This window comes from Myotis yumanensis, unplaced genomic scaffold, assembly GCF_028538775.1.
Source record: "Myotis yumanensis isolate MYYU_CA2020_CCGP unplaced genomic scaffold, mMyoYum1.0.hap1 SCAF_7, whole genome shotgun sequence".
NCBI classification, from domain to species: Eukaryota; Metazoa; Chordata; class Mammalia; order Chiroptera; family Vespertilionidae; genus Myotis; species Myotis yumanensis.
Genome location: NW_027223758.1, coordinates 66573009 through 66585225, shown reverse-complemented (window position 1 = coordinate 66585225; position 12217 = coordinate 66573009). Strand labels below are relative to the sequence as shown.

The window sequence follows — 12217 nt, the reverse complement described above, 5'->3', positions numbered from 1 at the left end:
GTCAGTAACAAGATGGGGGTGAAGATCAGAGTCAAGGTCAGTTTATGATCAAGATTAAAATTGGGGTGAACTATTAATGGGATCAGGGCCACCTACAAGGTTACATTCAAGCTTATTTCAAGGTAAAGTAGGTTAATGTTAGAATGATCATCAGTTTTAGAATGATGGTCAAGATCAGATGTCAAGTTCCATTTTCATGTCATGTTCAAGGTTAAGATCAGAGGAACAGTAACCTGGTTTGTAGAGCTGAGCATCACACTAGGTCTATACACCATAGCCCCAAGTTGGAGAGGACTCTGTTTCTCTTGAAGCCAAACAGAACACCAGTTAGGCCAAGCTCAGGGAGTGGGACCAGAGAAGATTTAAGCCACAAGCCCTTAGCCATGGTGGAATTATAATGGTGAGCTCCTAAGAATGCTATTTTTAATGCATGAAGTATGAACCAAGTGCAGGTACAAGGAAAGAAACCAACTGAGGAGTTGGAGAGTGGAATCACACCAAAGTAGAATCTAAGAGCTATGTAAACAGGGCAATTCTGCAAAGCCTACACTCACCCACTGACCGAAACACTGTACTTTATAAAACTGGTTCTAGTGGCCTCTCTTGAGTTGCAGTTGGCGGCTTACATATGCTGGAATACAGGGCCCCTACTGCCAAATCTTCCTCTCCTATGAGAAATCAGAAATCCAGAACTATGTAACATTTAAGGACCAGCAAGAACACCAATTAAAAAACAAAACACAATACAACACAAAGGCTGTTACACTCAGGCTGTGCCTGGTCCACGGTTACCAGCAGTTTGTGTTTGCTCCTCTAAAGGGCCAATGTTTTCCATTCAGGCCCCCCCCCCCCCCCCCCGCCAATACTATGATTAAAAAGACAAAACAAACAAACAAAAAAAACCAAAACAAACTAGGGACAGGCACTGCAGGACGGGATATGAGAAGGCCTTTCTGTCTCAAAGAGCCACATGTGCCCGGTTATGGAGGGCTCTTCTGCTTAATAAAGCATTTATTGGTTATGATTAGCTAGCATGGTGTCTACTGAGCCAATGTTTCTAGAAGAAGGAAAAAAGACAGGGAAAAGGCACATGGTCTTTGCTCTTGTTACATTTTATTGGCATCACGTTCATCTCTTTACAGAAGAACTCGGCCCACACCCTAGAATGTAGACCTTTGGGAAAAACGGAAGTGCTTCGTTAAGCAAGCTACAATGCAGGGGCAGATCCTAGGGAGGGTGCAAAACTGCCAGGGTTCCATACCAAAGAAACAGGTTAAGCAATAACGGGCAATATTGGGGAGTTGGTGGGGAAAAGGAGAAAAAGGTTTGCTAACCTAAGGATGCCACAACCCTGAAAGGAGTGCCTTCTAGAACAAAGGTAAAATCACTAGGACAGATCTGTTAGGATTTTCCTTTTCCTTGTATAAGCAGGATGCTGATCTAATGGGAAGTTTCAAAGTGTGGAGCAGGGGGGGAAAAAAGAGTAAGAATTTTAACAACAGTCATTTATCCACTGCACACACCACTGTATTATGCAAATCAACCTTTTGGAAAATTTAGATACAGAAGGGAACTAGATAGTTTTCCCCCTGGAGAGATGAAAAGCTTTTTGGCTCTTAAGTCTTTGATAAAAGGCGTACATAATTCTTGTGCCTACTGTACAGAATACTGCCTCTAGCTGGATTTCTGAATTCTGAGTTGCTAACAATCTGCAGTCTAGACAGGGTTCAACCCTCCATCTTACATGCCTGCATTACAGGACTTAAACACATAATCCAAGAATTTCTTACACTAATTTATATATTTTTAATTGGTTGCATATATTAACATGTACTATAAGATTCTTTTCTAAGAAGCATTACATAATAAATGGATACTGTAAAAAGATCTGATTAGTTAAAAGTAACAAGCATTAACAGATACATACAAAACTCAGCCTGATCAGACTGGGTGTGAGCCTGTAATGAAGCATGGGGCACCAGCCTTCCCAAGTGATAGCCTTCACGGAGGAGGGAGAGGAGGGGGTAAAAAGATCACAAGACCGTTTTTAAAAAAAATCAAGATAACTAATTAGACACAGATTAACTGTAAACAGTTCTCTCTCCCTGGTGGACAAAAAGAATAGGCTTCTGATTCGACTGTACACCAGAACAATTTCTACAGCTGGCCCATCCTGCTGCCACATGAGGGCAGATGCAGTGTGTGGGCAGACCCTGATGGAGCCACCGCAGGCCTGGGCTGCTGGAGTCTCTGCTGTGTCAGGTCTGTGTGTTGTATGGAGGGGTGTGTCTGGTGGGGTTTCTTTTGGCAGCTGGATATGAGATTACTTTATGTATATGTCTTGTTTGAAAGAGGAGAGGGGAGTTTGTGTTGGAAGGCCTAAGTGTGTTCTTGGTTTGTGAAGGGCTCTGTGCTCTGCTCGGACTGCCCATTCAGCAACTGCAGCTTTCCGCCGAGGCTTTGGCTCGGTCGTTCTTGTCCAGTTTGATGGGTTCAGGAAATTCATTGTACAGTTCCACCTCCGTTTCCTGGGTAACAAGAGAGAAAGGTTTGTTACTTGGGGCACTGGGGAATTCCTGTGGCATATTCCCACCTAGGCACAGTGGGTAGAGAGTGGGGACAGACCTAGCAGTGAAGGGAGGGCAGAAGGCACCCAACCCTCAAAAGCTGAGCAATAGGAAGAAAGGTTTTCTGATAATTCCAGGACAATGTGAAGGGAGAAATTCACAGGAAGACTAGCAATCAACACTGAGCATTCAGGACAGAAGCCCTGCATTAGATCACAAGCTGGTGGCTTAGAGACCACAGCCAGCTCACAGATGCTTTCAGTATGGTCCACACAGCCATCAACACAAAAAGATGCCTGGATTTTGGCAACTCCACGAGGCAACAGTGAGCTAAAGCTGAGTGCTGGCTGCCTCAGTTCCAAAACATCCCTCCAGTTCTCTATTTGCCACTCATTTTTCTGGACTTAGGGTCTATTTTCTTTTACCCCCAAAGGTTTAAGAGAGTTATATTTCCAAATGCTGCATGCTTAGAAACCAGCTGTGGATGAATTTTATCACCATCTGTGGTAAGAAGGGACTGGGACAGTTTAGTGGGACTTTTGCTGAATTAACATTTTTCCAATGAGGAGCAGGTTTCTACTTCCTGGTGTAGGAAAACAATTTGTCACTTAAGCACTGAGTACCAGTGTGTCAGGAACTGTTCTAGGATTTGGAGATTGAAGCAGGGATGTTTCTATTCATTAAAAGTTCCCTTGGGCCCTAACCAGTTTGGCTTAGTGGATAGAGCGTCGGCCTGCAGACTGAAGGGTCCTAGGTTCGATTTCAGTCAAAGGCATGTACCTTGGTTGCGGGTACATCCCAAGTAGGGGGTGTGCAGGAGGCAGCTGATCGATGTTTCTCTCTCATTGATGTTTCTTAATTCTCTATCCCTCTCCCTTCCTCTCTGTAAAAAAATCAATAAAATATATTAAAAAATAAAAGTTCCCTTGGAAAAATTACTCCATTTGCAATAGCTATAAAAAGTTAAAAAAAAAAAAAAAAAAGAGAGCACCCTGTCTCCATCTGGTATTCCTAACCCTTGCCAACCACCTATCTACTTTCTGTCTTAACAGATTTGCCTATTTTGTACATTTCATTTGCTGGACGTTTGTTTGGGCTGTTTCCACACTTGGGATATTATAAATAGCGCTGTTATGAACATCTGTGTACAAGTTTTTGTGTAAACCTGTTTTCATTTCTCTGGGTATATACTTAGCAGTGGAATTGTTGGCTCATATGGATTTCTTATGTTTAACTTTTTGAGGAACAGTTTTCCAAAGTGGCTGCACCATTTTATATTCCCACCAGTACATGAGAATACATTTATTTATTTATTTATTTTTAAATATACTTTATTGATTTTTTTTACAGAGAGGAAGGGAGAGGGATAGAGAGTTAGAAACATCAATGAGAGAGAAACATCGATTGGCTGCTTCCTGCACACCCCCTACTGGTGATGTGCCCGCAACCAAGGTAAATGCCCTTGACCAGAATCGAACCTGGGACCTTTCAGTCCATAGGCCGATGCTCTACTCACTGGGCCAAACCGGTTAGGGCTGGGAATACATTTAATATGAAAGGCAAAGGATCTGAAAAATTAGAAAATCTTATTGAAGGATATAACACAAGGCCTAAAATAATAGCTGTTATGGACTGAATGTTTGTATCCCTCCAAAATGAATATGTTGAAGTTTTAACACCCAATGTGATTGTATTTGGATTAATAAATTAAGGTTAAAATGAAATCATAAGGGTGGGGCCCTGATCTGACAAGATAACATGCCCTTATAAGAGACATCAGAGTTCTCTGTCTCTCCCCACTATCCCCATCCTCTGCATGTTCACACAGCAAAGGCCAAGTGAGGACAAAGGGAGATGGTGGCAGTCTGCAAGAGATGAAGAGAAAAAGAATTTTCTGGCACCTTAATTATGGTCTTTTGGCCTCCAGAATTGAGAGAAAATAAAATTTTGTTATTTAAGCCACTCAGTCTGTATTTGTTATAGCTCCCAGAAGATACTAATACAACAGCTATAATACAATTCCAATCAGAATCTCAGTAAGGTTTTATTTTCAGGAAGGGTGAGGAAAGAAAAAGGTGGAACTGAAATAAAATTCTTAGTCTAAATGGAAAATGTACCAAAATTGCCAGTAAAAAAAACATAAACAGGACTGTGAGGAGAGACTTTGTCAGATCATACTATAATGGTAGTCAAATCAAGTTGGTCCAGGCAAGGAACAGATAACTTACCAGAACAGGCTGGGAAGACCAGAAATAGATCCCAATATATATGAACATTTAATATAACAAAGATAATTTTTCAACCCAGTGGGGAAAATGGTTTAACAACCACCTACTAATATTTGAGATAACTGGCTATCCCCCTCTGAAAGAAAAAGGTGAGTCGTTTCCTGCCATAAGCCAAAATAAATTCCACCTGAATAAGAAAACATGTGAGCTAGACATAGGAAACCCAGAAATTTAAAATGACATACCTAACTAAAAAATTACTTTTTTCCTATGGCCAAAGGAGATGTATATATCTCTATACATACACTATACTTTACACATTGTTTGCGGGTAGTTTTTATCCCGAGCTCTACTACACTGGTAGAACGTATAAATATGTTTCCTGCATACAATGTGTTTATATATAGTATATAAAAACAGCAGAGTTGGGAAAAAAATTACTTCCAATACAGGTGAAGTTAATTTCAGTTCACAAAGAGCTTATGAGGACTGACAGGTGTCCAGGTTAAGTGCTGTACTGGCTACCTGTAGCAGAGAAAACCCAAAGATTGGCAGAGTGTCAGCGGAGTTACAGATGATGGCTACCACCTGCTGACAAGGAGGTAAAAGAAAACGTGCATTGCTAGTGGGAACTAAAGTACATATTACTCACCCTGGGGAAAGCAATCTGGTATCATCTCTTAAAAATATACATGGCTTTCAATTTAACAATCTCAGTCCTGTGAGGCTAGCTTATAGAATAAAAGCATTATAGTAAGGCTATAGAGATAGCAATATTCAAAGAGAAAAACTCCAACAGTGATGGTAGTCAACAGGGAACTGGTGGAAAACTATTTCTCATACATTTTGCATGCAATCAGGAAAAACACAATAGGTTATTAATCTAAGTGTGAGAGTGGGTTAAAGGCCAGGGGAAAGAGGGAGACAAAAAGGCTAAGCCTGCATCCTGGTCAGGTCCTTCCCACTGTATCCGTGTTTCTCAGTGGGGCCTCTTGGCATTTTGGGTGGACCAATTCTTCGCTGGATAGGGCTGTCCCTTTTCATTATGGAACACTCAATGCAGCCCCCAGTCTTTGGAACAACTCATTCCAAATTTCTCCCTGCTCACAGGTCCAGATGCCCTATCCTGCTAAGACCCGCTGCCATCTATACAGTTTCCTGGAGCAAGTAGAACCCGCCTGGCCCTTTACAACCACTACATGCTCCTTCAAATGTTCTCTGCATGCCCGATGTGCACCTCACCTCTGACAACCTCTCAATCCGTGCCTGACTACCACACATGACTGACAATGCTTCATGACTTGCCTTACTCATTGGCCCTTATGAAGCTGCTAAGTCAAAAAAGTCTTCAACTCCCACATGACAACACATACCATTTTATCTGTGAATAGTTGAGTGAATAACACAAGAAAGAAAATGCAGGAAAATTTTATTCAAGGAATACAATTCCTAGAGCTTCTGGTTAACCTTTCTGATGACAAAAGTCAGTCCATCTCATTTAGTCAGTATAACCACTGTGCAACCCTGCTATTCTCATTTTAGAGATGAAGAGATGGAAGCTCATCAATGATCAACTAGATCTACTGATGGGTAACAGAGCTGGGGTTCAAAGTCAAGTTTATCCCCTCCATGAACAGGAGTAATCCCACCAGGGGCCTCCAAGTGGCCTGATCTCCTTAGCATGTGAAGAAAATGAGAACATGCCCAGCCAAACAAGGGTAGCCTCAGCTGAAGTCTTCACTGCCCTGCATCATTCAGGTTATTCATAACCAAGTGGCATTTCTAGAAGCTTTAGCAGAATATGCCATTACTTCCCAGATAAACATTTCCTGGCTACATGGAAAAGAGTCGGCTAGGAAAGAAGATTAAGAATAAGGAAGCCAGGCAGGGTCTGGGTCAATGGCCAGTCATCACCACAGGGAGCCAGACAGCTGCGAGAGACCCACCTGTTTAAGTGCATTCCGTGCAATCGTCTGGAATGCCTGCTCCACGTTGATGGCCTCCTTGGCACTGGTCTCGAAGTAGGGAATGTTGTTTTTGCTGTAGCACCAGGCCTGTGCTCGTTTCGTGGCCACCTGGAAGGAAGCAGGGGCATGTGTGCTCATAGTAGAAGTAGCCAGCACTGACTCAGCCCTTCCCAGGGAGGATTATTGTCCCTAGTCTACAGGTAGCACAGGTGAGGAAACAGGCTTCAGGCATGAGGATGTGCAGTGGGTAGGGGATGGAGAGAGACCTGCTGGCTATGCATTGTATAGCTAGGATTCAAACTCAAAGCCCATTCTCTTACAACCCATGGCTTTTGACCCTTTGCTACACATAAAAGCAGCTTGTGAAGGGAATAAGAAGCCAGCCCAGGAAGAAATGAATCGTCTCTCCTTGGACTTCAGAGGTCCCAGCACAGGAAATGCCTAACAGCTTGGTCTTAAGGTTTGCAGTCCCTCCCCATTACTGCTAATGCTACGTCACCTGTGCCACACACCAAAGTGCCAAAGAATTCTGCAGCTCTCAGCAACACTCTTGACCCTCATATCCTAATTCCTTCCCCTACCCCAGCCCATTTTCAGGTACAAGAGCAGGACTAATTCACTTAGGAAAAAGATTAATGGTCAGAAATAAACCTTAAGAAAAAGCCTATGTTCCCAAGAGAAATGCTACATGAAAGTAAACCAGAGTAATTTTATTCAAAGCTCAAAGCAATCTTCTACACCAATGAAGATCGAGGCAGGTCCTTGAGGCATTGGGAGAGCACTTGAGAATGACAAAATCGAATTCCTTCCTTTTAATATATTTTTATTGACTTTAGAAAGGAGGAGAGAGGGAGAGAGAGATAGAAACATCAATGATGAGAATCATCAATCAGCTGCCTCCTGCACATCCCCTACTGGGGATGGAGCCTGCAACCCAGGCATGTGCTCTGGCCGGGAATCAAAACACGATCTCCTGGCTCATAGGTTGACACTAAACCACTTAGCCATGCCGGCTGGGCCTAATTCCCTCCTTTTAAGTGCAGAAAGAGAACTGAGGCTCAGAGGCCAGAGGTAATAGCCCAGTATCACAGCCAGCTGGGCCAGCATTGGGATTTAAACCAGGTCTCCTGTGCCCTGGTCCTTAAAGGCTGCTGGTCTAAAGGTAGCTCACACTCTCATGTGAAAATACTAGAGCAATTCTGGGCTTAGCACAGAACCCTTCAAATTCACATGGTCCCTTAGAAGCAAGTGTCTCTCATAGGAGAGGAAACACTTCCAAATTAACAGTGCAGCCTGGCTGTCATGGCTCGGTGGTTGAGCGTTGACCTATGAACCAGGAGATTGCAGTATGATTCCCGGTCAGGGCACATGCCCAGGTTGCGGCTCGATCTTTGGTGGGGAGCATGCAGAGGGCAGCCAATCAATGATTCTCTCTCATTATTGATGTTTATACCTCTCTCTCTCCCTCTCCCTCTCTGAAAGCAATAAAAAATATATTAAATAAAAATTAAGAAAAGGCAGGGCAGGGGCTCTTTAGGGGGAAAAAAAGAGTGCATAAGCCAGGCTTTAAATTCAATCCTGACTTTATTTTTGTTAATATTCACCTGAGGATATTTTTTCCATTGATTTTCAGAGTGGAAGGGAAGAAGGGGGAGAGAGAAACATCGATGTGAGAGAGACACATCAATTGGTTGCTTCCCGCACAGGCCCTTTGGTGTGCAGGTTGATGCAACCAGTTAACACTTGCCAGGGTAATTCTGTCTTTAAATCCAAAAGACCAAAATGCAAGATACCACATACCCTCGTCAAATTGTTTCACTAGGACAGACCATGATGGGTGGCCAGTACAGGCAGCACCTCACCATGGACCTGCTGCTTTGCTGACATGACTTCAAAGGGACCACCACTGCAGACTTCACAGTCCCTATTTTACCACAGGGAAGCCAACATGGCATGCCTTTACCCAGTTAGACAGCAAGACTCCATTCCAAGGGCTGAGCACCTAACTCATTAGCTATTCCTTCCTCCACCCCTCACCCCCATGGGGCACACAGACATATGGGGTACTGGTCCTTGAGGCATGTGGCATTATACCAACCAAAGCTGAAAGCAGCACCTGTCATCCCAAACTTAGCTGTCACTTTTAAAAGAAGGCCTTTTCTTTTTTTTATATATTCTTTTTTCTTTGCGTGGAGGGCCTGGGTGGAGTGCTTGAGTAGAGTGCGTGCGTGGAGTGCGTGTGTGAGTATGTGGGTGGAGTGCATGCGTGGAGGGCATGGGTGGAGTGCGTGCCTGAGTGTCAAGAAGGCCTTTTCTATGATCCAATAGCCATAACCTACATGAAGGTAGGTTCATAAGCCTCCACATTTATGATTCCCACCATCTTTAGCACTTACTTGTCTGTTTTCAAGGTCAATCTTATTTCCCAACACCACGAAAGGAAAGTTTTCAGGATCCCGAGGACTGGCCTGGATGAGAAACTCATCTCTCCAACTATCAAGGGTTTTGAACGTGTTGGGGGCAGTCACGTCGAATACCAGAACGCAGCAGTCTGCACCCCTATAGAAGGCCACACCGAGAGACTGGAACCGTTCCTGTCCTGCTGTGTCCCAGATCTGTGAGAGACAAAACATTATTCCTTGGGGTAGGAGCACCAGGACTGAGGGAAGTCAGAGGACATGAGATGGATTACGGGGCCAGCCAGAGACAAGCAACTTCAGAATTCAGGAAACAGATTTCACTACCAGAGTATCTAAAACAACCCAGACAAATAGCATAAATGTGAGTAGGTGTGTCTATGAGGGGTGACACTGAGTGTGAACTCTGGGGCCTAGACAATTTTATCTTAATCCAGGTGGTAGTCACATTGGCAGATATTTATGAAATATTCACACTATAAAAATGAGCATTTATGTATTCTGGGAACTGTCTGGGGGTGAATATAGGGAGATGATTTCTCACTAAATTGTATATATAAATCTATGCATTTCACTGCATATAGTTTTAAAAAATCAGCTTATTTATTATGTTTTATTTATACCTCAAATAAAAATCAAAGCAAAAAAACAAAAAACAAACCCTGACAGAGAGATAAAGACAACAAGTACACATTCTAGAGTACAGATGAAAGCTAGCTTTTAATCAAAAGAACACCAGACCCTAGTGACCAGCTCAAAGTTCTCATCACACATTGCCATGCTAGGTTCAAAGAGCAAGGGTGGATTTCTCACTGACCTAGATCTCTAACAGTGCCATCTGGTCAGCCTAGAGCAGGGGTGGGCAACCTTTTTGTGAGTGCGTGCCAAAACCAGCAAAATCTCTGACTCAAAATTCTTCTGCGTGCCTACCCTAATTTTTTGAGAACATGTTACGCCTACTTGATATCTCTTAAGGTGTATGTATGTGAAGAACCTTGAAAAATAATAAAATTCATTGGAGTGACAAAAACACAGTATATGATGATGAAAAATACATTTATTTTTTAATGTATACATGTACACTGATAGTCCGACAGAAAACTTTATGACTCCATTTGATATTATCAATGGGACTTTTGCTGCTGCATCACTGATGACAGAGATTTTACATCAAGTTTATATTTTGTGACCTTCAGAGATGCACGAGCTACTACTTTCATCTGTCAGGCTACTCCTATTACGAGACTTAACAAAATTCATCACTGAGAACAAAGATTCACAAGCGTATGTGGATGAAACCAAAACACTGGTCGGATCTAGGAAGGCAGGGAGAGTTAAGGCAGAGGCATAGAAATTGCTCTTCCCCTCTCTCGTCAATCCATGTCTATGGTCTTTAAGATAACTTGTTATGTAAAATTATTTATTTATCTAAGATGCACCTACACTGAATTTATCTGAAAAATAAAAAAGTCGATATTAAGAAAAAAAATGTAAATGGAAGATTATATGAGAGGGTTTTGCGTGCCAGCAAAAGTTACTGGCATGCCATGTTTGGCACACATGCCAGGGGTTGCCTACCCCTGGCCTAGAGAAATGACAGTGTCTGAGAACAGCCACCTGGTTTAGGAGAGTGCCTGGGTCAGAAGTAGCATGCAGTTACTTCCTGTTGACATGGGTCTTCAACTATTGGATCCACAGTCTGTTTATAGGAAAACCACTTAGGACAACATGAAAACGTGGACCATCCTCATAACCCTAATAAATCCCAACTTTATGTCCAAATCACCAGCCAACTCCCCCAAAGGCCTGGGGTTCAAACCAAAATGGAGTATGGATTGGGCCACTCCAGTTTTCTATCCAGAATCAGATTTTGCAAAAGGATGGTTGAGCTCCTTTTTGAAACCCTTCTCAGTCAGTCAGTTCTGCCTCTCAGTGATCCTTAACACTTGGAGAACATGTCAACTGTACCCAGGCCACAGGCTAAGCTCCCCTTCAGGTAGAAGCCTCATTAAGTAAAATGAGGTAGGCTGCTTGGTTAGAATATGTAAATATACATAATGGCAATAAAGTAGGACAAGGCAGTATTATGGGATCAACATTTCTTTATTACTACCAAGGTAAACAAAGCTCATGATGTTCTAAACCCAATACCTCCTATAACGCTCTCCAAAAGGAGTCCTAAAACATACTATGCAATTCTAGACAGTAGGTTTACTGTTGGGAACTGGCTCAGATGACACAGTGGCAAACAGGAGCAGAGCCATAACTTAAATACTGTTTGGAAGACTGGAAATGGCAGCATTAAAACCTTTAAGAAGCTTCAAAAAAGCAACACGACTACATAGGCTGAACACTCTCTCTCATAGATTGGTCAAAAGTGGACCAGGCTAATGGCAGGCTGGAAGGAGCTACTCTGGTACCAGTGTCAGTGGTGAGCAGAGAGCGTATCTCAGCTTTCTGTTGAATAATTCCCAGAAGCCCCAAGGTTACTCCTGTTAGGGCAGCTCTGAGAAGTCCACCTCATCCTTTCCTCTGATGTACGTGGCCTTCCACAATCAGTACATGACAACATGGTCGACCAGACTCTTGGCCACACCTCTGGTAGCAGGGAGCCTGACTTTGGTAACCCACTCCCTTCCCAGGCAACTCTAACCAATACACATACTACTTACTCTGGGAAGAACCGTTCTACAATAGGATATGTCCAAGCAGCCACAGAGGTTGGCCCTGATTGTGGGAATGGAGTTGGGAGGCTGTCATGAATGTCCGCATGGGGTATACAGCTCAAATGACTGGGTAAAGGAAGCCGCCACGCAAATGATGATGTGATGATGGCTTATATGTAAGGATAAAGGGCAATAAAAGACAAATTCAAATCGAATTATTCTATCTGCTTCTCAGCAGGGTGTGGAGACTAAATCCTGCCTGCTCCCAATACAATAAGCATTTAGTAAATACACAGTAGGCAAAATAGGATCTCTACTGACAGTAGATAACCAGTTCAGGGACTGCTGGTGATGTTCGCCTTTGCGGTTTTC

The 12217-nt window shown here is 43.0% G+C and overlaps 1 protein-coding gene across 1 annotated transcript in view; it reads right to left on the bottom strand.

Moving 5' to 3' along the window:
- Nucleotides 1-1094: 1094 nt before the first annotated feature.
- RAB7A (RAB7A, member RAS oncogene family) overlaps nt 1095-12217 on the bottom strand; it is a 47918-nt gene continuing 36795 nt past the window's right edge. The window contains exons 4-6 of the mRNA XM_070420759.1: nt 9159-9377; nt 6742-6870; nt 1095-2528 (exon numbers count right to left, since the gene is read on the bottom strand). Of these exons, the coding sequence (XP_070276860.1) occupies nt 2433-2528; nt 6742-6870; nt 9159-9377 (444 nt within the window). The 3' untranslated portion in view covers nt 1095-2432. The remainder of the gene's footprint in view (nt 2529-6741; nt 6871-9158; nt 9378-12217) is intronic.